The sequence below is a fragment of the Centruroides vittatus genome, unplaced genomic scaffold (assembly GCF_030686945.1).
Source record: "Centruroides vittatus isolate TY-2023 unplaced genomic scaffold, ASM3068694v2 contig_884, whole genome shotgun sequence".
Lineage (NCBI taxonomy): Eukaryota > Metazoa > Arthropoda > Arachnida > Scorpiones > Buthidae > Centruroides > Centruroides vittatus.
The window spans coordinates 386,897-414,213 of NW_027122576.1; the positions used below are offsets into that span (position 1 = coordinate 386,897).

Here is a 27,317-nt window from a genome sequence, read left to right on the forward strand (position 1 = left end):
GCCAATGGTGTTTTTGCTTATTCTACATGTATTAAAAAATTTTGCAGATCAGACATGTTTTTAGCAATAGATGGGCAATATTTGAAGCCGGTTGGTGATTTGGCAACAATTTTTTCCCTAAACACATGGTTGGAGTCGGGTACCATTTTAGGAAAAATTTCAATACACCTCGGATAAATTTATAATTGTACAGAAAAACTTAGGTAATTAGGCCTTAGGCAATTAGAAATGCCTGAGGCCCCAATCTGAAAAGAGCCCATAAATCAATTTGTAAACTGTTATTTCTTTATATTGAATTTAAATGATTAGTGAACAAAGTGAATATTCTCTAGGCCAATGAACGAGCTTTTGTGCTTTCATTTATTGGGTTGGGGAAAAAGAAATCCATTATTTTTACGTTTATTTCAAGACTTTATTTAACGTGGTTTGGATTGTCCGATTTAGGTCAAATATGCACTGTTTTGTTTTATAATTTGTTGCCATTTTAAAGGTAACTTCATAATGCCTCTCTCATAGAAGCCCTGGTCCCTATTGGCAAAAAACTGAACTAAGCGATTTTCACAATCTTCTCTTGATGCCAATTTTTTATCACTAAGGAAGTTTTACAATGATAAAAAAAAAATGGTAATTGCTTGGTGCCAGGTCCGGACTATAAGGCGGATGTATCAAAACTTCCCAACCAAGCTCCTGGAGTTTCTGGCGAGTCACTATAGACGTGTGTGGCCTGGCGTTGTCCTGATGAAAAACAACTCCTTTCCTGTTGGCCAATTCTGGCCGCTTCTGGTCAATTGCTAGCTTCCAATGGTTTAATTGTTGACAGTAGAGGTCCGAATTTAATGTTTGACCATATGGAAGCAGCTCATAGTAGATGATTCCTTTACAGTCCCACCAAATGCACAGCAAAACCTTCCTGGCCATTATTCCTGGTTTGGCCACCGTTTGAGCCACTTCACTATGCTTTGACCACACTTGTTTTTGCACAATATTGTCATATGTGACCCATTTCTCATCCCTAGTCACCATCCATTTAAGAAATGGGTCGATTTTGTTCCATTTGGCCAAGGCTTCGCAGATGGAAATTCGATTCATCATGTTTTTTGCGTCAATTCGTGTGGCACCCAAACATCAAGCTTCTTTTTGAATCCAGCTTTAAGCATATAGTTTAAAACTGTTTTGTGGTCAATCTTTAGCTCCTGGCCAATGCTACGACTGCTAACATGCTGGCCCATTTCAATCATTTCCATGATTTTATTGACATTTTTGATGACGGGCCTACCTATGCGAGGTGCATCTTTAACACTGAAATTACCAGAATGGAATCGACGAAACCAAAATTGTGCATAATTGGCTGTGACAGTATCGGGACCATAAACATCATTCACAATTTCAGCTGCCTGGCTTGCATTTTCGCCTTTATCAAAGCAAAATTGTAAAACATACCAAATTTTCTCTTTGGTAACTTCCATCTTTTACACCCTATAACTCACAACTAAATTGACCAATCAAAAAACTGTAACAGAATATTTTTTTAGTACGGAATGTCACTTTTCCAATGAGCACAAGTCTGAACTTGTTTGATCAATACTTTACGAGATATATATCATTACAGCCATCTAGCAACAAAATAATGGATTTCTTTTTCCCCAACCTAAATATTATCGATATCCGTAGAGTATGGACGAAAGTAAGTATCAGCAGAATTCGGTATTGTGCTATCTCTATCTGCAACACTGGCCAGTTGAGGAAGTCCATTGCTTAAATTTTTTATGAAGCACGAGGACCTTGGTGGAAATACTAAAATCCACAGGTAGGTTGGTATTATTTTGTTGACCTTCAATCCAAATGATAAAGATGAATGTATTGTTATCGCACAACTCATACATGTAATGGAACAAATTCAGTCAGCTTTCACCACCTCTCTGATTTCAATTTATTTTCTTATTTATATATATATAAAATGTAATAGAATTACATAATTGGAATCAAATAAACAGTCATGTATGAGAAACCTTCTTACATGTATCTAGAAGTTGCACTTTCTCATCTAAAGCCATAATTTTTAGTCTTTTCTGCATCACTAGATGTGCTTTCTTTACAACTCAAGATGTTCACTTAAGTTCGTAGTTATTTTACACACAAGCAACTAAAACAGCAGTTGCATCCCTCCTGTTGTGGTTTTGTTATTTAATGTAAAAAATTTAAATTTTAGTCTGCTAGTTTTGCACAACTAGCAGACTACACACACACACCACTTTTTCTGCTTTTTGTAGCAGCATTATCTTAAGAGAAAAAAAAAAATTATCATAGTATAAAAATGTGAGATCAAACTTGACAAAGAAAAATTTTGTATTTTCAAGATACAAAACTATGCAGCAGTGGCTCTCAATAAATATATCCTATTTATTCACTATCATAATTGTACACAATCCCCAGAAAATTAATATATGGTAGTAAACTGTACCAGATACCAATTATGCAGGGCCATTCAGAATTTGTTGTCATCACTTTTTGGTGTATTTAAATACATAAATGAGGATGAAAATACTTCCATTTGTATAAGTTTAAATAATTTAGAGAGAGAAATTTTGAAAAACTATCAAAGTATATAAAATTGAAACACAAAATTGTGATTTTCTTTGTAATTTTATTTTATTTTCCATATAAATTATAAATATAAAATTGCTTTCTTGTAAAGAATACAAAATAGTACGGTCACAGACATCTAGAAAATTCACAGATCTCTCGCTCGATCGACGTTTACGCTGCTAAGACAATACGAAACGTCCAAAAAACCATTAAAATAGCATATTACTCTATGCACGCAATTATTATAATATTTTAATGTTAGAATAATTTATTTACATACACGGAAGTGTGGCAAAGTATAAAGAAAACAAAAGGCATTTCTTGGTGTGGTAAAGCTACTACTTGCCACCATCTTGGCCGACAAAACGATTTTGCGTAAATTGTAAAATTTAAAATTGTTTGTTAAAGCTTTATAATACTGCTAAGTTTAGCAAATAGCAATATTTTTTTTGAAAGTGAGCACTTGTCTGAAAGTACATTTTGGTGCATCTTTTGTTTACGTGTTTATGTATAATTTAAAATAATTTAATGTGAATAAATTAATTTTTAATATTTGATATTAAAAGGGATTCTATATAAATTATAATTTTTTATATTTTAAAATAAAATATAAATAAAAAACTTCACTATTTCTTCTATGAAACTTTCAAATAATGTATCATCTTCTTTCATTACCAGTTGTCCAAAAAATCAAAACCAGTCTTAGGAATTGTCTGCAAGAAAAATAAATAGTTGAAGTAAACAGCACTAAATTAAAAAAAAAACAAACATTTTCATAAACTCACATTTTTATCTCCTGTTGGAGATGGATCCTTTGTGGAATCTTTTTGTTCCTTTGTTTCTTTTCCTTCTTGCTTGCTCGGTTTGATCAAAGTGTAGTCGACCGGCGGCGGCGGAGGTGCATTTTTGGGTCGCATCGTGGAAACTGAAGTGGGTGTGCGAGGACCCGAAGGATCGGGAGTGGGCAGACGAGATTTCGTAGCGAGCTTGTCCGGAGGAACGGGTGGATTATTTTTCTTTTGAAATCCACAGAGTCGCAGGTCAAGTTGGCTCTGAAATATTACAGGAATTTAAATTATGATGAGAATCACTGCAGTCATCTAATTCATTAAAGTAGGTGTATTCAAAACAGCTATAAAATTGATTATTCTACATTAAATTTTTCTTTGAATTACTTTAACATAGTTCCCTTGAAAATGTATAAGCGGAGTTTAACTGAGATAAACTTACAGATGAAACTATTTAGTATTCATTCCAAAAGCAATTCAAATCATCACAAAGTGTTAATTGGTGTCTCACCATACTTGTGACTGTACAACCGAATTTGTACATATAATTCTTAACAAAGAAGTTACATATAGGTGTATGCCATGTAATTCATTTGCAAACTCCCAGGAATTTTTCAGGGGATGGTCCATGCTGGATATGTTGAATCTAATCCCATAATGGGTCTGAATAGAGGTTCTCTTAGTTCCCACAAGAAAAAAGAAAGGAAAAACTTTAGATAAATATTATATTTAAATAATTTAATAGTAAAGTCCTTTTTTCCTAGAAATGATAAGATGTTGTAGTGAAAAATCTAAAATAATATACCTAGAGCCTGGCACAAACAAGTCAATATCAGAGCAAATTTTCTTGCATTCAACTGAGATCAGTTAAATATGCTCTTCATCAAAGAGACTGATCTTGAATCCACCAGTGGCAGATTCAAGAAATCAAGATTAGTATTTTTGACAAAGAGCATATTTAACTTGTTTGATGTTTTCATTCGAAAAATAGCAATTCTTGTGATGCAGTCGAGCTTGCACCAAGAGAGATGCATGGTGAGAATATCATTTGCTCAAACAACAAATGCCTCGTATCAGGATTTCAAAGCAAAAAATATTTTAATCGATTATCACAGAAGTATATAACTATTTTTTTCATCAAATTGTCAAGTTTAGAAAATATACCATATTTTTGTAGAATGACTGGCATGCTGGTTTAAGTGAGGTTACACATCCATCTCTAGAGAGTGCATTAAAAAAACAAATCACAGTTTTAGATTAAAATGCAAACTGTCAGCATTACATCAAAAACAGCAATTGTGTTTAATTTCATCATTTTGTCTTCTTTCCAATGACGTAAAATACCCGTGGAATTCCGAAAGTGCTTTTTTTATGTGTATTTTATTGTTATTTGATTCAAAAATGCAAAAACAAACAAATTTAAGAAACCCGCTGTAAATAATTTCAGCTTACACTGATTAACATTGGCTTTTTGTGAAATTTGAAGGTGTTATTTTTAAGGTCAGGGTGTAGATGGTCAGTGTAACCCACACTGACCTACTATTATTACTGTCATTAATTGATTTATTGTCTTAAAATCAGGAAGAGAGTTTTCGTTTACAAGTCAGTCAAATTACATTATTATTTTATTGTACTTGGAAGAATGTTTTCATCAATGTTTAATTAACAACTAGTTTTGTTAGATCTGATTAATTTCATTTTTTAGTCGCAGTTTAACTGGCATGCTGATAGCTCCCGTTTTTATGTGGCATGCCGGTCATTCTGAAAAATACAGTACGAATATCATTTTGGCTCATCAAGTACTCTAAGACCCAAAACGTCCAAAGAAGTGATTCATCGGTAAGTTTATTACTATTTATTAGAAACTAATAATTGTATATCATATAAGAACCTTATGAAATTAATTAAAAGAAATTGAATTATTTTTTAACCATAAACCAAGTTTTAAAAGTAGTTAAATTAGAAAATGTATTCCATAGGTTTTTAAGGAGCTGAGAAACCAAATTAACATCTTTGAATACATAACACTTGTTGCCAATCCTGTTCGGATGGCATCATTCCAAGGAAACAATTTTCCCAAATGACATCATCTGTGATGAAAGTAAAGATTCATTTTCTACGGAATCATCACAAGAAGTGAGTACTAAATAAATGAAATTATAATGCAAGTAATTCATTATTTCTGAGATATTTAAGAAGTTTTTAAGTAAACACACTTGAAAACAAAAAAAGAATATTTAAATAACTTAAAGTTTAAAAGCAGATAATTTGAAATAGATATTATTGTAGTAGAAAAGGCAACTTTCGGGCTACCTCTACTTCTGCCTAACAAAGTAATAAAGACCTTTATTAATTTGTTGCAGGAATATGAAATGTAAAAGTTCATTCTCAAATTGAAAAAAAATGGATTGTGTTGCTAGATTTTTTACTGAATGTTGGCACAGTACTCTGCCATGCAATCTCTAGAGAAAGCATATCAGTCCCAAGCCTTGGAAAACGAGGACAGTTGGCTAGATGAGGGTCGATGCACTAACCATAAAACAACAACATTAATGAATGGTGATGTCAATATTAGCAAAAGACAAAAGATGCCGGCTCAGATGTCGCCTGGACACAAGGTCCACAACACCAACTGAGCAATCAGGGTTGGGCCGAAAAATTGGCTACCGAAAGAACGCTTCACCGAGCAACACAAGGCCTTTCAGTAGGAACTTGGAATGTCAGAACATTATGGAAAACTACAGATTCAGCTTCTTCAGAAGGAAATGGAAAAATATCAATGTGAGATATTAGGCTTAGCAGAGATGTGTTGGACAGCATCGGGAGAACTGAATGGTGGTGAAGTTCATCTGATTGGGAAATGACACAAGGCATGAAGCTAGTGTTGGATTTCTGCTTAGCAAAAGAGAATGGACAGCATTGTTAGGATACAATCCACCTCAGATAGCAGTGAAGATGAGATTGAACTTTTCTATAAAGATCTAAGCGTGATAATAGAGAAAACACTATGCAGAGATGTGATCATCATTGGAGGTGACTGGAATGCTAAGATTGGAAATAATAATGAAGGTTGGCAAAGAATAATGGGTAAATATGGATTTGGGGAAAGAACTGCTCGAATTTGCCATAGATCGAGATTTAATGATCTCCAACACCGAATTCCAGCAAAAGAACTGTAGAAAATGGACATGGAGATTAAGTAATGGAACAACAAGAAACATGATTGATATGATTTTGATCCAAAGGAGATGGTCAACATAGATTCTGATCACAGCTTAGTCATTGCAAACATAAAGAGGAAAGTTAATGCACATTTCAAAGCTAAAAGATGAGAAAATAGGGAGCATATATAAAAATATACTTGAGAAGAAGATAAAAACCCTAGACAAGATGGAAGAAATAACAAAGGCAATAGTAGAAGCAATTGAGCAGACCCTACCAGAAAAGGAAAAAAAAATCAACAAGAAACCCTAAAGCTTGTCTAGGAGAAAAGTGCTCTTAGAAGAGACATTTCTGAAGAGTTGGAAAAACAGTATAAGGTAAAGTGCAATGAAGTGAAAAAGCAATTAGAATGGATAAAGCAACTTGGCTAGAGGATCTGTAAGACCAGAGGAATATATAAGATGATCAAAAATGTCAACCAGAAATGGAAACCAAAGATAAGAAGGGAGAGGTTTTAGTGGGTATGGTGGAAGTCATACAGAGGTGGACCAATTAGGGTCAATTTACACACAACAGTGACCATTTGGTGCACAAACATCGATAAATATCACACATAGCCAATCAGAGTTTCATCTACGACACGACACGTGATCTGTATTCTGTCAATCATACAAGTATCATACATGAAATTCTGATTGGCTATGTATGATATTTATCGATGCTTACTGCACTGTGCCAGCACGTCACTGTTGTGTGTAAATCGACCCTTATTGCTCTGAACCATACAAGGAAACATTAGATACAGATGTATTAAGGAAGATATCACCATCAAGTGTTGAAAATGAAAATGATATTATGAGGAAGGAAGTTGAGAGTAGTGAAATGATTAAAAGACAATGTGTCCTGGACATGACAAAATCACAGGAGAAATGATTAAGCATGGAAGAGAAAGCTTAATTGATGAGATACACAAAGTGTGCAATGAGGTATGAAAACAAGGAAAGATACCCAAAGAATAGGCAAAATCAGTATTGTGACAATGCATAAGAAAGGCAGTATGTTAGAGTGCAAAAATTATAGAACAATTCCTATGTGCCCTAACAAGCCACATACTCTCTCTTATCATTATCAGAATTTTTCGTAAGTAGTTTGATGGAAGAACACTTAGCAGATAAACAGGCAGGTTTCAGGAAAGACAAAAGTACAATGCAGCAGATACTAACATTCCAGCTATTACCGTATTTTACGGACTATAAGACACACCTGAATTTTGGAGGCAATTTTTCGAAGAAAAAAGTGCGTCTTATAGTCCGTAAAATACGGTAGTTGAAAAGACAAGAAGAAAGCAGAAAAACATCATTCTGCTTTGTGGACTTTCAGAAGGCATTTGACAGCATAGACCAAAAAGTCACCTTGGTAGTGCTAAAATCTTATGGAGTGGATCATAAACTAATAAACCTGTTAAGCTTTATTAATGATAATGCAGAAGCAGCAGCAGCAGCGAGATTGTATGCAGAGCTAGGAAACTGGTTCAAACCAAAAAAGAGGCACCAGAAAGGGAGATCCTACATCCCCAACTATCTTCATAAGTCTCTTAGAAAGAGTTATGGATAAGATGACACAAGAGATGCAGGGAACATCAGTTCACAGTGTAAAATTCAATAACTTGAGATTTGCAGATGACATAGTTGTTCTTCACTTTCTTCAATGATAACTAGAGAAAACATTAAGGATGAAGATATGGACTTACTATCAATAGCGAAAAAACTAAGACAGTGATATTTGGTGATAACAACATGACAAGAAACATCCTAGTAGATGGGAAAGAAATTGGAAATGTAGAGAGCTTTACATATTTAGGAAGCAAACTAATCTACAATCTGGATTGCAAAAAAAAAAAAAAAATAGTGATTAGAATAGCCAAGGCAAAAACAAATTTGAAAGCAATAGACAAAATCTGGAAAAGTAAAGCAATTAGTTTGCAGACAAAAGTATTGAACCACCTGCAGCTTCTCCTGCATGCTGTATGACTGCAAGACATGGGTAATAACAAAAGATCTTACAAATAGGATGGATGCAGAAAGTCACAAATGAAGAACTTTATAATAGGATATATATGGAAAAGAATCTCTTAAAAAAAATAATACAATGAAAACTTCAACTGTTCAGACACATCACAAGAATGAATGAAAACAGAAAAATAAAGATGCTAGTCTATAGTATTATGGATGGATCTAACAAAAGAGGCAGACCATATAGAGAATGGATTGATGTGTTGAGCAATGGATAGAGAGAAATGGAAGAGGCATCAGACACCAACGAGCAATGAGCCTAGGGTTAGTTAATGATGATGAAAGAACATTGTCTTTTGTTTTATAAAAGGCAATGCTCAAGGTTTTGGAGAGGAACATGATTTTGATAAAAAGTTAGCCAATCATGCATTTTACTGTAAACAGACTTTATGTGTGTGTCTGTCTTATAATGCTTATTATGAAACCAAAATAATGTTATATACTTATTTTACAGGCAAGAAATTTTTTAATGAATACAACTGAAGTTTTACTAAAATTATAAAATTACTACTAAAGCTGGAACTACTCAATAAGTGAATTCAAACCAACTGTGCATACATTTCCGGTTCCATTTAGGGACCAGTGAGTGACAGGTTTCTTTGTTCCAGAACCACAGTACAGCTTACAGACATTCAATTCTAAATAATTTTGAATGTTGGAATTTAAAAAATTATTTTGTGGAAAACATACTATATGTCATTGTTTAACATACTTTCAAAATGGCTGTGTAATTATCACCAAGCAATGGGTTATCTATGAGTGATTTCCAGGTGGCAAATATCATTTCTGCATACTTTAAAAAATTCACAAAAAATTCTTCTTTGGACAAAAAACACTTTACATATCAAGGCAAGGAACAGAAGCCTCTAAAGAAAGGTCATCTCCACCAGTGAAATAGTTAATCCTAAAGGCATACAAAGAGACAATAGATGAAGGACACATTTATAGTTATGTCCAAAGAATTCTTTTGTGAATTTTTTAAAGTTTGTCTATGTCCTGGCTAATATATTTTTATCATTTCTGCACTTTGCTATTTATACATTTCCGCAGATATAAGTTCTTGTATATATATCACACATCTACAGTTTAGCCTCATCTCACTGAACTGACATCCTGGGCCACAGCCATCATTGCTTTATTATTGGCAATGTTGTACTTAAAGGTTAGTGGAACATACTGGGGGTCCAAGCCTCCATTAGTGGATCCTGTGTATACGAGATTATTTTTAAATCTACTGTCATATAATGGTAAGGAATAGACTCCTGGTGTTTTGTTTAAATTGTAAGTATCCTTTGCATTTGAGTCAAAGATTGTCGGACTATGTTCAAATGCAATCAAGGTAGGGTATAATTTGCTACTTGTTTGTATGTAACACTTAAGTTGCAGATTGAGGTGGACTTCCATCCCCTCTTATTTATTGTAGTAATTGCTTCTTATTGCTTGCAGTAGTTTTTTGTGTAGCCAGTTTCTTAAATACTTTTTGGCTAAAATAGGAACCAACCCTTTTGAGCTATGTCTCTAATGTACTCGAGATTTTTGTTGGTATCATATAAGCTCGAACAGTGCGTAAAAGCTCTCCTCACTAATGATCCGAATGCTGCAATATTATACAAAGGTGAGTCATGGGATGCGGAAGGAATAAAAATAAGGTTGTATGAAGTTTTGTGGAATATAGTAGTTTGCACCTCTGTCATTATTCATGACTATTCTTACATCTGGAAAGTAGGCTTCTCTATCATTCTGTTAATCTAATTTTAGTGTCAGCCCATGTGGATTGTTGTTAACTGTTGCTGATGTCAGGTCCTGATTTCTATATAATTAGAATATCATATATGTAGTGTGTTTATAGCTGGACATTGGGTAGGAGTTTCTGTAGTGTTTTAGCTTTGAGCTGCCTCACAACTTAGAACCCTAGACATGGGAAAATGTATAAATAGCAAAGATGAGGAAATGATGTCTGCCACCTGGAAATCACTCATATCATCACACACTGGGTTATATAAATTATAAAATAATATAATATTGACAAATGCTCAAAATAGCTGTGTAGTTTTGTATGAAATAATTTAAAACACCACATTCTAACATTAGTGAACTGGCAATGTATAAAAGAACAGGTTTGAAGAAATTTGGCTTAGAAAGAAAAATGTATCCTAAAGATGCCCGATACTGGCACCTAAACAGGACCAAACATGTTTGCATTTTTGTGTTTCACTATACTTCCAGCACAAAAATCATTGTAACAGTCCAGATGATACCAGGTTATTAAATATGATAACTTATCAGACAGTGACATTTTTTCCAGTTTACATTTTCCCTTGTAAAACTGTACAAACCTGTCTTTTATGATTGTCTAATACACCATTTCAATTTTTCCAGACTGTTCCTACTCTTGGTTGGTTTGAAACAAGAACACTAATCTTACTGTGTGCTTTGTACACTTTATCTATATCTATTCTATACATTATATACAGTATATTAAAAGCAAAATGTTCTGTCACTGCCAACTGAAATGGAAGTAGAAACTATCACTTTACAAAGAAGGGCTATAAATAGACTGAGGTAAGGTAAGTATAGGTAAGTTTATAGCACAACCATCACATGCTGGATAGCATTTTTAATCCATACTTGATAATTGAAAACAAGAAAAATTCACAAACATTGCCTCCAGGTTGGCAATGTAAGCTGTGATATATGTTCAGCACTCTTTAACAATAAATAATGGCCCCAAAAAGAGCCATCTGTATCTTCTGAATCCATTTTCTAGGGTGTCTGTCTTAATAAATATTTTAAAAGGTATCCCAACAAATATCATATTAAATTTAATATTTCTGTTTATCACATCATGATTTAAATTGACAAAACTAATTTAAAGGTCATTTGCTTGCTGCTGTCTGCTGCTTTGAGAGAAAACTGGTGAATATTTTTTAACATTCTAGCAAACTGATTTTGAATAATACTAACAGATGACACAAGGTAGTTACAACTGGTTTTCACTAAAAGTCAACAATTAAGAAACCAAATAAGTTTGAATAAACAGATTCAGCATTAAGTCGTTAACAGATCTTGTGGATATACACAAGAAAATTATGCAGACAAGTAGCCGACACAATTTCTTTTACCATTTCTGGATCCAAAGCAAAAGCAAATTGCCATTAACCCAAAAGTGCATTCTGTGCATCATCCTACTCAAGATATTCTATAAATAATTAGAGTAATAAGAATTTATAACTGATAAGGTATTTTTAAAATATAATATCTATATTTGAAAATTCTTTAGCTTTCAGATAAAAAATTTAACAAAATCATTCTCAAATAGTGTGTTAACAGTGGGAAAGTGCCATCAGCCACTTTAAAAGATTGTTGAATCTACACAATTCCAAACTCCTCTGTCACTGATATGACCACTAATGCCAATGCCAATGTCAGCATACCGAAAAAAGCATCAATTACATCCATGGGCGCAATAGATTCACTACCTTGGTGGTTTCTCACCATCAGAATTAGTGTTGTAGCTTTCAAAAAACAGTGCTTTCCATGTATTGCTCCAAGACAATTCAGAAGATTGCATTTTACCCAAAATTGGTGGAAATAAATTTCCTAAATATGATGCAGATTATTTATGAGGAAGAGGATTCAATTTGTGTATAATCATACAGACTTCTTTCGTAATATTTAACATTAGAATGGGTGGGAAGAATCAAAGTTATAACTCGGCTCTTTAAAATTTTTAGCAACAGGATTGAGTTTTAGTGTTGCTGCCAATCTCTCGGCAGGCTTGACTGTATCTTTGCTTTACTATATCATTTTGAATGAGATCAAGCAAGTTTTTAGAGTTTTCTTTGTTCACTCTCATCCAATTACTAAATTATTAAAACATAACATTTTTGTAACTTACATGTAATATTTAATGTAAATTTTGTTTGTTTACATTGTCATTTTATATGTCTGATAGGCAATTACAAAGTTACTTTCGTGTAATTTACAGTGAATTTAATTCAAAAATTGCATTAAACATGCAATCTTAGATAAAAACTATACCAAAAAGTTAACTTTTAAGGCTTTCTGAATTGAAGATATGCTTCAGGTAACAAAAATACTGTACTTATCAATAAAAGGCAGTATCTTTCAGGCAAAGTTCTTCAAATTGTTCATAATTTTCCATTCTCGATTCAATCTGTCATGTCCTTGTTTTCTTTTTCTCTTATTAATTAAACTATTGCCAATAAGAGCCCATATTGAGGCATCCAAAGCTAAAAGCAGATCTTCGATACTGATTAAAGCCATAAACAATAGCCTCTATAAACAATAGTCGTATGGGGGTACACAAAGTGCTCACTGGCTGTTGCACTACACACCACTTGCCAATTATCACCAATAGTCAAAAGTAAACAGTTATGTGATTATAAAAAGCAGTTTCTGTTTGGTTACTTCAACATACAGACAATCATTTGTAAATATATTAATTTTGTACGTTATGCCAGGCAGAAAGTGTAAATACAATTAAAATGATATTTGAATAACTAAATACCCGTGAATAATTTCTTAAATCAAAAACCATTTATCTCAAAACAAAAAACTTGTTAAAGTGAGAGACTCGAGATAAAGGTCAACTCCATCATGAGACGATTATGTTCCCGACAGGTGAAAAAAAGCAAAATACAAAGACACTTTTAATTCACTTTAGCACCTCTTCTTTTTATTTCTGTAAATTTTAACTATACTTATCGTCTTGGCTTTTTATCAACAAAAAAATAGTAAAAAACACATTTGGATGTATTTTTTTTTATACTATATATTTCTAATTCTTATATCAACCATGTAAGATAAAAAATGGTAAACAGTTACCAATACAGGTTGTCCCATATAAATTGCAACACATCCATTTACTGTTACGGATCTTGTATGCTCCTTGTTAATGAAACTCGTCTAAATTTTGACACCAGTCCATTTACCAAAGTCCTATTAAGAACTTGATTTTTTGTTTTGTTTTGTTTGGTGTCACAACTTGGTGAATTTATAGACACTTGGCAAATTCATCTATTTAATCCATAATCCTTACAGAGACGCATTTCGGGTTTCACCCCTCTTCAGTCTGTTACATAATATACATATGTTGTATCTGGTGAGCACCTTCCGCACTACGTCTTCCCCCTCCCTGCTAACTTGACTGCTTCCCCTGCATGTCTCACAGCATGTAAGTTCTCCCTCCCTGAATGCTGCACACAGCCACACCTACAACTGTATTAAATAGAGTATGTTAAAAAGTATATTTATAGTTGTAACCAGCTTTTATGAATTTCTAACTGGTGCGGAAGGTGCCCACCAGATACAACGTATGTATATTACATAACAGACTGAAGAGGGGTGAAAGCCCAAAATGCGTCTCTGTAAAGATTATGGATTAAATAGATGAATTTGCCAAGTGTCTATAAATACAGCAAGTCATGACACCAAACAGAACAAGAAAAAGAAGACACGGTTTCAACAAAACAAACCAACTTGATTTTTTGTCATAAGTACCCAAAAAGTGATTTTTCATTGTTCTTTCTTTAGTGGGCTGTATCAAGAATACACAATTGCAATTTGCAAATGAAAGTTTAATGTGGACTACGAACACATCAAATACACTGCTAAACATGCAACTGTTACACAAGAACAAAAAAAAGCCATTACAGGGATACTCTCAAACCCACAAGTTTTAAATTTCTCCGTTACAGATTGCAGTTCTTGGCTCTTCAAGCACCACTGACTATCAAAGATTGCATGTAGAAATAAGCCTGGATGTTAAGAAAACATTCCTTTGGCAAAATGCATCATATTTCTCCCTTGTGCAGCACTAAGAATGCCAGTTTTATTATAATGGCTATTGGAAAGTCTATTGATTTGTAAGGGCCACACATCAGACAAAGCAATTCCAGAAAGGAATACGGTGTTTCTGTTAGCATTCTTATAAATATAAATTACTAACGAACAAATTACATTTTATATGGGCTGACTGTATAGTATAATAGAAATAATATCAGAATTTATATTTACCTGTGTTTCCCAACTGAAAGGAGCTGAATGTTCGTCTCTCCAAGAGCATCCCTGAAATTATTTGATATAAAATTGTTAATTGTAAGAAAACTCCAATGTAATGAGAATAAAGTTCTACAATATGTAATATTTTAGAAGCATGACACTTAAAAACATTTTATATTTAATAAAAATATAAGGTAATACTATAAATTATAGTTCTTTGTTGAAATCAAGAATTACTACGAAAATTATATCATAATTTATATTCTATATTCAAAGAGTTCGTACTTTAATTATGATGAGTTTGGTAAATTACTGGAAATTGTGTCATACAAAAAACCTCAGAGTTAATGCTGATTCGCTATAACATGGTCTGCTCGAAGCCTTAAAAATAAAAAAGCTCAAAATTTACACAGCATTTAATTGATTTATATATAATACGATTATTTACGAACACAAACCAATCAGAAAAACGTGACAATTCATTGTAGTGTTGTGCTTTCCTTAAATCTACAGTATGTTTGTTTGGTACAATTTTGGAAAAAAATATATCACGAATGCCATAGGCAATATCGACTTCACTTGGCAAGAATTAACTGATAACGGTATGAACGAAGTGTGGAAGAAGTTATGGCTGGAGGTATCCAAGAATTCTCAACAAGAAGAGCTTATTGCTGTATCGTTAGGTTGACCAAATTGTCAACTTAATCAGTACAGCAGGACTAGATGAAGATGAGTAGGATATTGAGGAGTTACGGCAGGTTTCTGGCAAAGCCTGAAACCAATGACGACCTTCAAGAACTGGCAGAACAAGGAATTCATGTAGAACTGGAAAATAGAGATTCTGAAAACGAAGAACCCGAAGAACTTGCTACAGATTTCCTTAGTAAAAGTTTGGCGTAACAATAACTGAAATCGTTGGTCAAATTGTAGCGAATGATCCAGATTTTGAAAGGAGTGCAAAAGAAAAACGAGGCATTTTGGGTGTGATCTTCTGCTACCGACATTTACTTAAGGAAAGAAAAAAAAAGTGACAAATGAAACTACACGACTTTATCACAAAAAACAAGAATTTCACAAAAGCCAGGACCTTCATCACAAAAAATGAACTTAACATTTCTGTGTGCATAAGTTTGTGTTATCTAACATATTTTTATATTAATTTGCATGACAATATAACTTAAAATTAAAGTAAAATCTGCTTATTTTTGGTCTCGTGTTCCCCTATCCCTATTTAATCTGAGTTAAAATGACCTCGTTTAATGCTGTTTCGTTTAGCACTTTGTCGTCTAGGAACGCATAGGATCTTACTGTACTTTTTAAATAAAATCCCATAAGAACCAGGAAAGTTATGCAGCTCATTGTCAGAGTTCTTAAATTATTAATCTTTTTCATAATTTATAAGGAATCCATATGAAAAAATATTCAGATTTGATTAATGGTGTTTTAATTCATAATAATAATTATTATTATTGATTATTACGAATGGCCTTATTCCACTTTCATTTATAACAGCTCAAATATTAATAACACAAAAGAATAATTTATTCATTCTGAATGGAAGAATTTAAAGTTGATATAAAAAGTAAATTTTGTCAGTATAACATATTGTTTAGAAAAGTCAATGATTGCATCTTGTGTTCTGCAGGTGTAAAATATTGTCAAAAAAGACTATTAGCAAATTATTTAGTAGACCTTTTTCCCCTGCAGTTAAGATCAAAGTAAACTTATTCTGAAATTTTGGAAGAAATAAGTTTAATGATTGTAAATAAGATGAAATGTAATTCTGAACAATTTTTCTATCAAATTGATGATTTTCAGGTTTCTTTTTATTCAACAAAATTGATCAAATACAAAGATTTTACTTTCTTACTGAGGTCATATTATGTCAAGGTATACATTTGCCTTATGGCATTGTTTATAAAAGCTTTGTATAAAGAATAAAATACTTTGTGTCATTAAAAATGTTATTAATCAAATGATAACACCGGATTCATTGGGCCATAACTTGACTAATTAAATACATAGATATAAAGTAATTTAGACTAAAGGGAGGTGATTAAGTTGCCATCTTGTATTAAATTGGACAAAAATTAGCAACTTAATTGTCTACCTTTAATCCAAATTACTTTTTTCCTGTGAGGTCTAATTAAAAGTAATGAGACTAAATTTGCATTGTGCATTACGGCAACACTGTAAAATTCATTTACGTTATGGTCAATTGCATAATCCTTTCTCAACATTTTGTGCAAGTTTTAACCTTCCCATTGCAACATAATGGGTATTATTGAAGATTTAGTGCATGTATGTTTCGAGTAATGGTTACAGAAGAGTGGAGAAAGAATCAATTAATATTCAGTGACATTTTACATGAAATTGAAAAAGAGTAACTGAAACTTATGATGCATTAAAAACTGCATATGTTGGTAAATTTCTTTTGTTACTGATTTTTAAATTATTCTTGTACAAACTGACTGACCAATGACATAGCTTGATTAATATCTTATCTATCATACAAAATACTTTTTCATTTGATGAAATAATATTTATTTTTTACTTCTTGTTCCATTGATCATCCTCAAAGATAGGAACTCATCTCCATTATTGAATGTCCATTTAACAAAATGATTATAGTCATTGAAACAAAAATTCAGTTGATTACTTTTCTAATATATTTAATAACAAGAAAATTGCAATAACGATTGTTTTTATCTTCAAAAGATACTCAATTACATTAACAGTTATTGGTTAATTTTAAGATTTACAGTATATAAATAATATTTATTTTCTGTACAGGTTGACCATTACTAATCTGGCATTCTTGGAACCTTTAGGGTGTTAGGTAAGTGATTTTGCCAGATTACTGATGATTAGGTCAGAATACATTTAACCCAACAGCTAACCATCTTATCCTATCTTTAAAAAATATGCTGTAAATCAGTACAAGTTGGTTAATAAAGAAAAAAATACACATTAAATATAAAATTTTTGTCATTATTATATATTGGGCAATGCCGATCACCACAAACAGTTGCAATGAGTTGGTGCAATGGTTCGGAAATTTGAAATTATGCTGTCAAAACTAATACCAAATACTAGTGACGGAACTGGATTACTGACAATTGAGCTGTATTGTGTCAAGTAGTTTTAATTGATAATATTACTTAAATTACAAATAATTTTTTGATATAAAATTTACAGTAGGCTATATATTTTTAAATATCACATTATTTAGCATAATCATATATAATGTCTATTATGTAAAAATCAAGCATATTGTATAGTAAAGTGGTTTTAAATAAAACTGAATAAATAAGCAGACGACAGACTGTTTCATTTAAAACAAATTATGTTGTTGGTTTACTTGTCGAGCTGTACCGAAGCTACTTTACCAGACAACGTGTCTATTAAGTATATACAGTAGTCACCACTGAACTTAGACCAGGCCACAGTTAACATGTCATCCAATAAATAGGTTTAAAAAATAGTAGCTTTGATTCACTGTATGAATGTTTTACATACCATATATCTCAGCAGATAAGACGACCTTCAGATAAGACGAGGTATAAATTTTTGTCAAAGTTTTATAGTTTTAGCTTATATCTGTCCTATAAGACGATCCCCAAACTATCAACGGCCTGTGAATTTAGTTTAGATCAGCGATCATCATCTGAATAATAATACTGTAAAGCGTATACGGAATTATGTCCTATTTGTAATTTTTTGAACAACAAATTTTATTTTCTTGCATTGCCTTGCGATTGTTGCAAATATTTGCATTGATCCCGCATTTGGGTAATGTCTGACTATTCACAAAAACGTCGTATGGGCTATTCTATTTTGTGTACATACCCTACTCTCTATTAGTAAATAATTATGGTTTGTCTGTTTTTTTATAATGGTTTTAATTTATATAAATTTCAATTTTATTTTTTTTTTTGTATCTGTCCTATAAGACAATCCTGGATTTTGAGAGCCTTTTTTTATGATTCAACTATCGTCTTATCTGCCGAGATATATGGTAATTTAAAACAAATATACAGTATATAAATAACATCGCTAGACCCCATATACTATAAGCTAGACTCCAACCAAATGCTGAAGTCTATTTAATTTAATTAAATATTATAATTATTAAATTTAATAAGAGATGGTGCCTAATGCTTCCCTGTACTGCCAATTAGTTGCATAATTTATTTAGTATTTAGCCATATCTAGCCCAATAGAATTCAGCATTTGGTTGGAGTCAAGCAAATATACAGTAATTAATCTTTATTTTTGCTAAATATCAACTTGATATCTTGCAAGTTTAACAAGATTGAGCCAGTCAAATTTGAGTCACAGGCATCAAAAAACAGACTGCTGCATCACCCATGTCAATGCATGTTTAACATTTTGTTGCATCACCTTTGCGACCAAAACACTTTCCATACATTTCGGCATGCTGTTGACTAGGTGTTCACATTCATCTGCCGTTATGGAATTCCAGATAGTTATTAAGATGGTAGCTTTTAGTCCTTCAACTGTCAGAGGGCATGTTTTTCACAGACATCTCTTCATAATGTTCCATACATTCTCAATTGGTGAAAGATCTGGGCTGTTGGATGGCCAGGGAAGAACTTCTATGTTCTTTTCTGTAAGCCACTGTTTTGTTTTTCTGCTTGTATGATGTGGCCTCATCTTGCTGGAAAATGCAGGTTCTATTTGGATATAGATCAGTATTTACTTCCATCCATAGCAGCTGTTTTAGAATGTTAATGTATTGCTCTGAAGCAAGTGTTCCATCAACAAATATCAACTGACCCATACCACTGGCACTCATACCTCCCCAAAACCATGAAGCTGGCAGGAAACTTCATGAGCAGTATAACAATGATGGCTCATTAGCTTGACTAGCAGAGCGAATGACATATTTGCTTTTGTCTGTTACTAATAATTCAAAGTTTGATTTATCAGACCACAGAATTTCATGCTGCTTTTGTTGAAACTAGAAAAGATGTTCTTTGGCTTACTGTACCCATTTCTTCTTTTGGTGTGCTACTAGCAAAGGTTTTTCATGTGCTGCATAAAACTGGAAATGCATTTCTTGTAGTCTCCTGCGCATTGTTGAAACAGATACAACTGGAAAGAATGTATCATTCCATATTATAGTTACATTCAATATCCGTGGCATGGCAGTTGTTTTTTATGATTCTTTTAAAACTCCTATCATCAACAGCTTTGTTAGGTATAATATGGCTATGGTTAGTGTAATAAATAATAATCTGGTGCACTGTTGTCTTGCTTAGCATTAGCTCTTTTCTAATGTGGCATGTCTGAGAGAGCTAACTCAGACATGCCAGGATTTGTAAAGTTCTTTAGCAATGATACAGCTTCTGAAACAGCTTTTCTGCTGGTCATTGTAGACAAAATGCAAAGGTTTGTAAATAAAACTAAAAAAGCACCTTATATCATTCACAGGATTACAGCAGGCTAAAGTGAGGCTAAAATAATCAGATGTTTCAGAAATACTGCAATTGTAACATTATTTAAATGCAAATTATTGGCTGGTCTATGTTCGTTGACATGAGTGACGCAGAGGCCTGTTTTTTGATGCCTGTGACTCAAGTTTGACTGACTCAATCTTGTTAAACTTGCAAGATATCAAGTTGATATTTATCTAAAATAAAGATTAATTACTGTATGTTTGTTTTAAATTACGTAAAACATTCATACAATGAATGAAAGCTACTATTTTTTAAACCTATTTATTGGATGACATGTTAACTGTGGCCTGGTCTAAGTTCAGTGGTGACTACTGTATAATTTGGAATTTTTAGGACAACGTTTTTGTGGGAAAAATTAAGTTTAGAGAACGTTGATTTTTTACAATATGAAATAGAAAATTGTTTTTAAATTTTTACAGAAGTAATTGATTAAATAGTTAAAAGAAATTAAATTAATATTACGATATTAATTTCAATATAGTAAACTGTCAATTAAGTGCACTAATGGGGGAAGCAGTGTCCTTTATTGTCATAAGCTCATTAAATCAAATTTATTAATAATGAACATTTTAACACATCCCATGTGTTGAGAGTTATCATAATGTACTACCTGTACATACAGTACATTGAATAATTTATGCTCATAAGCTCATTGACCCAATCTTTAGGATGCTTTATTTGTAAACTAAAAAAAGGTTAAATTTTTCCTTTAGGACAAATTTTTAATCCATTAAATCGAGCGTTTCCCGTATTTTGTTATATTTTAATTTTATTTACGATTATAATTAGCCACCGGAGGCACAATAGAAAATTTAATACGTTAAAAAACAGTCGACTTTCTTTTTATTACAATCTTGCATAACCTCACTTTTTTTCTTTCTGTAATTACAAGTATAACAAGGTAATAAATTCTTGTTTGTAATGATGATAAGTATAATGTGATATTAGAAAAAAAGACCTTCACTATTTTTAATTAAAATCAACTCAAAACCAATATTGAATTTACACAAACATTTTTTTTAACCTATAACTTTTAGCATCTTTCGTTCTTCACATTCTTTCAATATAATCAGAAACTACATCAATAGGTCATTACCAAACTGAGGTTACATAATTAAGAACAAGTTTTTCCAGCATGGCGACTTCAATTCTGACAACAATTGATCTGTCGCAGGTTAGGATAACCTAGGTTAAGGTTAACCATAAGCATAAATCTACAATACCGAAATTATTTGCATTTTAAATTATGTTTATTTAAAAGCAGGGTCTTTGAAGGATAGAATGGGCCATTTTTGCCAATTTTTTTTTTGGACAAATGAGATACATAGAATGTTTCTTTAATAAAGATTTTATTCTTTAGTAAAAACCTTGTGTAACTTGGGAAAGTACCGCCAAATGTCTCTCAACAAACAATCCGAAGCATTTAGGAGAAAGTCCACTTACGTAACTCGGGATCGTCTTCTTAACCACCCGAGAACGATTGGGAACCGTGGGTAATTAAGAAAGCAATGACATGGCACTTCCAGAGTTAAGTTAGTAAAAACAGAGTTAATTCATAGGGAATGGGAACTACTATGAAAGTTTTTCCCAGCTCCACCAATGGAGGAAAATTCCCTGTCAATGGAACAGGGGATTTCTCCCCAACTTTCCTATCGATAGAAAAAATGGGAGGAGCTGCAGTAAAATCCCCAACTCCTCCCATTTAAAGTATGCTAATTGTAAATGCAATAAAAATAATAATTTATCCTTGAGTAGTTATTTAACATCAAACCAAACAAAAAAGAAGGATAAAAATTATAATTTAAAATGAATTTGTTTAGTAAATAACATTAAGACAACTTACGAACGGTCTTCCCGATCTGGAATTAGCACTTTCATCATCGACAACGATCTTCTCCCCGGGACGAATACGAAGAACGGGAAAATAATCGACCTCCGGAACATGTTTCGGGTGTCGATTGTACTTCTCCTCTATTTCATTCTGCACCAAACTCCTCCACAACGCTTCCGATTGTTCGTTGTAAGACATTTGATCCCAAATCTCTCCTTTCTGCTGTTTTATTGATTCTACGTCTGCCATCAAACGATTGGCGGTCGAGTTGATCGAAGTGAAATACTCCTCGACTTTTTCCCGTATCGAAGACGTTTCCATCTTTAAAGCGATTCCAATTAACGATTTCCAACGAAATAACTGAGTAAGGTTTGTTCCTTTTCTTTTGTACCAGTCTCGTCTATTTGTTACTATAGTTACCGAAATACGCCACCGCCATCTTGCATCGAGTTTGGCGCACCCTGGTGAGTAAATATATATATATACAGTGGAGGATATGGTTGAGTAATTCTGGGTTAACATTATGAATGCGGAGTTTCTTAGAATTCGTTTGAATTAAATTTAAAAAAAGCTATTATTAATACTTATTGACCTGAAGAATGGATAAAGAAAACTCTCTACGATATGAATAGTGAAAAGAACTATTTATAATACACTTTTTCTTTGTTAGGGCATTGAATCGTTATTTTTGTTTTTTGATTATCCGTTCTATAGACAATGAAAGAGCCCTCTAAAATCATATCCATAGTGAATTCGGTCCACAACGGGGGCGAGAGAAAAGGCCCAAAAGATCACGAAAAAAAATTTCCCGTGGTCGCTTGCCGGGTCCCCCCAAAGCGGTGGGCCAACGCCTTAACGCTTCGGCCATCCGGATCGCTTATATCAGCGGTTCCCAAAGTGTGCGCCGCGGCTTCCTCACAGGAGCGCCACGAAATATTATAAAATTTTCATAATTTGACTTCCACTTTCAATCCAATGTGATAAGTTGCGACATCTAGTAGAACTGGTGCAAATCATTAACTCAGTAATAAAGGTGGCACATAGAATCGCAAAATATAAAAAATCGCATACAATCTCAGAAAACATCATTCTCCCGCTTGCTGCAGATATTGTGAACATTATAGTTCACAATAGGCGAGTCGGCTGGGAAGCAGCTTTCAAAAAAGTGCCTTTGTCTAACACCACCATCAGTCGCAGAATACAGCACATAACGAAGAACTTCCAATGTTCAGTTAATTGAATAAATAAAAGGGGTGGAATTTGGGTTGTAACTGGATGAGGACACAGATAATAACAACATAGCAGCATCAGCAGTGAGCCTTTTACAAAAGAAAGAAGTTCTTTCTTTTGTAAAAGTATCACTGCTGATGCTAAGGCTCACAACTTGTTCGAGATCCTTGATATTTTTATATTCGAAAATAATTTGGAGAGGACCAAATGCATTGGTATCTGTACTAATGGTGCTCGTTCTATGTCCGGGTGTTATAGAAGAGTGTAAGTACTTTTTCGAAGCAGACACCCTGATACACTGTGGACCTATTGCGTTATTCACAGGGAAGCAATCGCATCAAAATATCTGAGTCCTACATTGAACCAGGCCTAGAATATGTAGTAAATGTAGTTTAAGACAGTATCGGCGCAAATTATTCCAGATATTACAGGTTCTGACAAGTAAAGAATTTTCAGAGCCCTGCCACAAATACAAATTGATTATTGACAATCTGTGAGATGTCACAACAAGCAAAAATTTAAAAAACTAATAAGCAGGTTTAAAATTAATAAACACAGATGTATTCTGACAGTTTACGGGTTAAATTTACATTCACAACACAACATATAAATAGCATAGACACCATTAGTTAAGCAATAATGGGTGCGAAAAGCACTCCATGGCAGACATCCCTATGACCTGGCCGAGGATTCTATTGACAAAACTGCGTCAAACAGCTGGTTGCCTCTTTGAGGAGACGGAAGGATTTATGATTGCCACACAGGATCAGGTCATAAACACTAAAACCTACAGAAAACACATACTTAAAGATACAACACTCACAAATGACACATGCAGAAAATGTCACATCATGCCAGAAACCATACAACACATCACTTCTGGTTGCAAGCTCTTGGCACAGACAGATAATTTACAGACATAATCAAGTAGCAAATATAATACACTAAGAGCTTGCAAAGAAACACAAATTAGTAGACATCCATGAACCCTACTACAAATACATTCAACAGACAGTATTGGAAAACAACACGCACAAAATGTACTACGACAGAGCCATAATCACAAAACAATTTACCACAACAGACCAGACATCACACTCATTGACAAACATAGTAAAATCACATACATTATAGACATATCCTTTTTAAACACTCGCAATGTACAAAACACGTGCACTGAAAAAGCAGCAAGTACACAGAACTCGCCCAGGAAATGAAGCATCTATGGAGGATGAATAGGGTGCTTATTGTACCTATCGTCCTCTCCTCTACAGGTATAATACCACACACGCTACACAAAAGCCTGGGAACATTAAAATTAAATAGAAACGTATACATCACACTACAGAAGGCCACTATATTGAATACAGGTCATATTGTTAGGAAATTTCTAAATACAGACACACCTGACACTTAGTAATTTCAAAACAAGACAAAAATTAAATATGCCTTGACTCTGGTCCGGCATACTACATAGCCATCGGTGTCAACCGAGTATAACTCACAAAACCCAACATAATAATAATAATAGGTTTATGGATTACGAAATTCTATTAACAGTATCATACGTTTTTGCGAAAAATAACATTTTGTTGTGCCGTGGAGTCATGTCGAGTCATAGGTGTGCTGCGAGTAGAAAAAGGTTGCGGAACACTGGTCTAGGGCAAGCGACATTCGTTGATGGTTTGGAAGGACCCACTAAAGAAGCTACAATTCCTGGAAGAGCTATAATCTCACGTGTCTTTCTTAATAGGTATTCGTTGGGTCCTGTTTTAGTATAATAGACTTGGATTGCTTCAGGAATTCGTTGGCTCTTGATTGGAAGTCTTGGTTTTTGCACAGAACAAATCTTTTGTCTTTATCTGCCACAAGTAGATTTAAATGATTGGATGCGAGGAAAATCTTTACAGACTCAGCCATTTTCATACTCATTTACCTGTTTTTCGGACGTTGCTGCGATGCTATGCTGGTTATGGCCGATAATTCCAACTTGGCTTGTAATTCTTGCAGACGCTCTTAATGGCCGTCATGGTGGGAGGAATAAGTTGTGAATAATCAAGCTTTGGGGCCGGTATGTGTTTCGCCCCCGTATTAGTGTTTGGTGAATATAGTCCAGTACCTTGGAATTTGTGTGAAGTTATAACTTTAAAGAGGAAAACCACGAGCATGCCGAAAATTTTGTGAATGAATATTTTTTGGTAAAACTAGCATACTTATATTATGTGATATTTTTGAAAAACTGAATGCTCTGAACCTCTGCCTACAGGGAAACAACGCGCAACTTTTAATTAAAGTGGATTGAGAAAAATGTCAGTTTTTATAAAAAGACTTAAAACTATGGAAAAGTAAAATAAATGAAGACTGAGGAAAAGAATGATTCTCCTTGTTGCAACGACTTTTTGATCTCCAATGAAGTTGATTTCTCTCGAGATATGAAATCTAGTTTTGAAGGACATTTATCAAAGCTTATCACTGGTTTCAGAAATATTTTCAAAATGATAATATCGATAAATTTGCATGGATTCAAGATGCCAGTGCTCCATCTGAATTTACTAATGCAGAAGAGAATCTTATTGAGTTGTCTTGGACAATACGTTGAAAACAAAATTTAGCCGCATGGAATTAACAGAATTTTGGATATCAGTAAAAGATGAATATCCCTTCTGAGTGGTAAAGCTCAGAGAATCAATTCCATTTGCAACTTCTTATTTGTGCGAAGCTGAGTTTGACGCTGTGATAAAAAACTAAGCATTGCACGAAAATAAATGCGGAGAAGGAAATGAAGGTGGCTGTGTCCAGTTTGATCCCAAGATTTGAGAAAATGTGAAGTAATCAACAGGCTCATCCATCCCACTAATTATAATTAATTGAATTTGTTCAATCACATTTTTTGTTATCTTAAATGTGTGTTTATTTTTTACTTAACGTCCCATCCTTTAATTTAAAAAACCATTGGCTATTTCGCTGTTTTGCAAATTGTACTTGTTAGATTTTGACATAGGGCGCTTTGGAAAAGTCTGGATTTAGCAAGGGCGCCGAAAATCAAAAAAGTTAGGGAACCACTGGCTTATATAGTTCCATATTTTTAATTTTTCGGTAATATTTGAAATTATAAAATAAATTCTCTTTAGTTTTAAAAGTAACAATTTTTAAATTTCTATTCGTAATTATCGTCACTGCGCTCGAGAGACAGTTTAAAATTTTATTTCAAAATAATAGAACACGGGCCGATTCTTATTTGCATAAAGAATAAAAAGTAAAAAAGAAAAAAATGTCCAAACAAGACGAAAATCATTGCGAGCCCATAAAGGAATTATGTTCCATGTTCGATGCGGATGGGGATGGAAAATTATCCTTGAATTCTTTAGAAAAGATGATGAAAGCAGCCGGGATCGAACTGGAAGACGACGAGTTGAAGAACATTTTAGAAGAAATAGATCCCGATGGGAGAGGTAAAATAGACTTCTCCAAATTGCTGTCCGTCATGGCCAAAGAAATGAAGAAGCGCGATTCGGACGAAGAAATAATAGAAGCCTTCAAGTTTTTTGATAAGGAAGGCACAGGCTTAGTGAATGCAGCGGAATTGCGCCGTGTAATGACCACTATGGGCCAGAAGCTGAGCGAACAAGAAGTAGACGATATGATAAAGCAAGCGGATGTGGATGAAAATGGGAACATCGATTATTGCAAATTCATACAGAAGATGCAAGCCAAATGGAAGAATTGTCTACCATCGCAATAATTTGTTACTTTTGCTTTTTAATAAAAATTCTGTTTGGCAATTTGGCAAAGCAAAATTCAAAATTTTTAAAATAAAATTTACTCCATATTACATTTGTCGTGGTGTGATTTTTATTTAAGGTTTTCTCAATTTAATGAACACCTAATTTAGTAAATCTCGAATTTAAAGGAATTATTTTAAGAGGGACTTTTTTTAATCGTGTGTTAGAATAGGATTGATGGAATACAGCAATGCAATACTTGGGCAATCGCTGAGGGGTATGCCTCCCAGGACGACTTTCTATGCGAAACTGGTCCCGATTTAGGTGTTACACACGCAAAGAAACTCGGAAAATTCCATATAGCTAGACTTACAAACTATCAATGTCCAGTGATTTTATCCTTTCGGTCGTTGGTGAGG

General features: G+C 33.5%; 3 protein-coding genes across 3 annotated transcripts; 1 reads left to right on the top strand and 2 right to left on the bottom strand.

The window, feature by feature from the left end:
• Nucleotides 1-1,088: 1,088 nt before the first annotated feature.
• On the bottom strand, nt 1,089-1,466 carry LOC136983592 (histone-lysine N-methyltransferase SETMAR-like). The gene has a single exon (XM_067280382.1). It carries the CDS (start codon nt 1,464-1,466, stop codon nt 1,089-1,091), a length of 378 nt encoding a protein of 125 aa, XP_067136483.1.
• Nucleotides 1,467-2,630: 1,164 nt separating this feature from the next.
• Nucleotides 2,631-22,415, bottom strand: LOC136983585 (uncharacterized protein C1orf198 homolog). Its single transcript, XM_067280378.1, has 4 exons — nt 21,959-22,415; nt 14,648-14,698; nt 3,372-3,638; nt 2,631-3,299 (listed from the first exon to the last, which is right to left on the bottom strand). Exons 1-4 carry the CDS (start codon nt 22,265-22,267, stop codon nt 3,258-3,260), a joined length of 669 nt encoding a protein of 222 aa, XP_067136479.1. The 5' UTR covers nt 22,268-22,415; the 3' UTR covers nt 2,631-3,257.
• A 3,944-nt stretch (nt 22,416-26,359) lies between these two features.
• On the top strand, nt 26,360-26,998 carry LOC136983652 (calmodulin-like). The gene has a single exon (XM_067280454.1). It carries the CDS (start codon nt 26,448-26,450, stop codon nt 26,916-26,918), a length of 471 nt encoding a protein of 156 aa, XP_067136555.1. The 5' UTR covers nt 26,360-26,447; the 3' UTR covers nt 26,919-26,998.
• The last annotated feature ends 319 nt before the right edge of the window (nt 26,999-27,317 follow it).

Coding starts and splice junctions, on each gene's coding strand:
- LOC136983592 (XM_067280382.1), bottom strand. CDS start 1,466: ATGGAAGTTACCAAAGAGAAAATTTGGTATGTTTTACAATTTTGCTTT.
- LOC136983585 (XM_067280378.1), bottom strand. CDS start 22,267: ATGGAAACGTCTTCGATACGGGAAAAAGTCGAGGAGTATTTCACTTCG. Junction 3,639..14,647: donor CTTTCAGTTGGGAAACACAG/GTAAATATAAAT, acceptor GTAATATTTCAG/AGCCAACTTGACCTGCGACT. Junction 3,300..3,371: donor CTCCAACAGGAGATAAAAAT/GTGAGTTTATGA, acceptor TTTTTCTTGCAG/ACAATTCCTAAGACTGGTTT.
- LOC136983652 (XM_067280454.1), top strand. CDS start 26,448: ATGTCCAAACAAGACGAAAATCATTGCGAGCCCATAAAGGAATTATGT.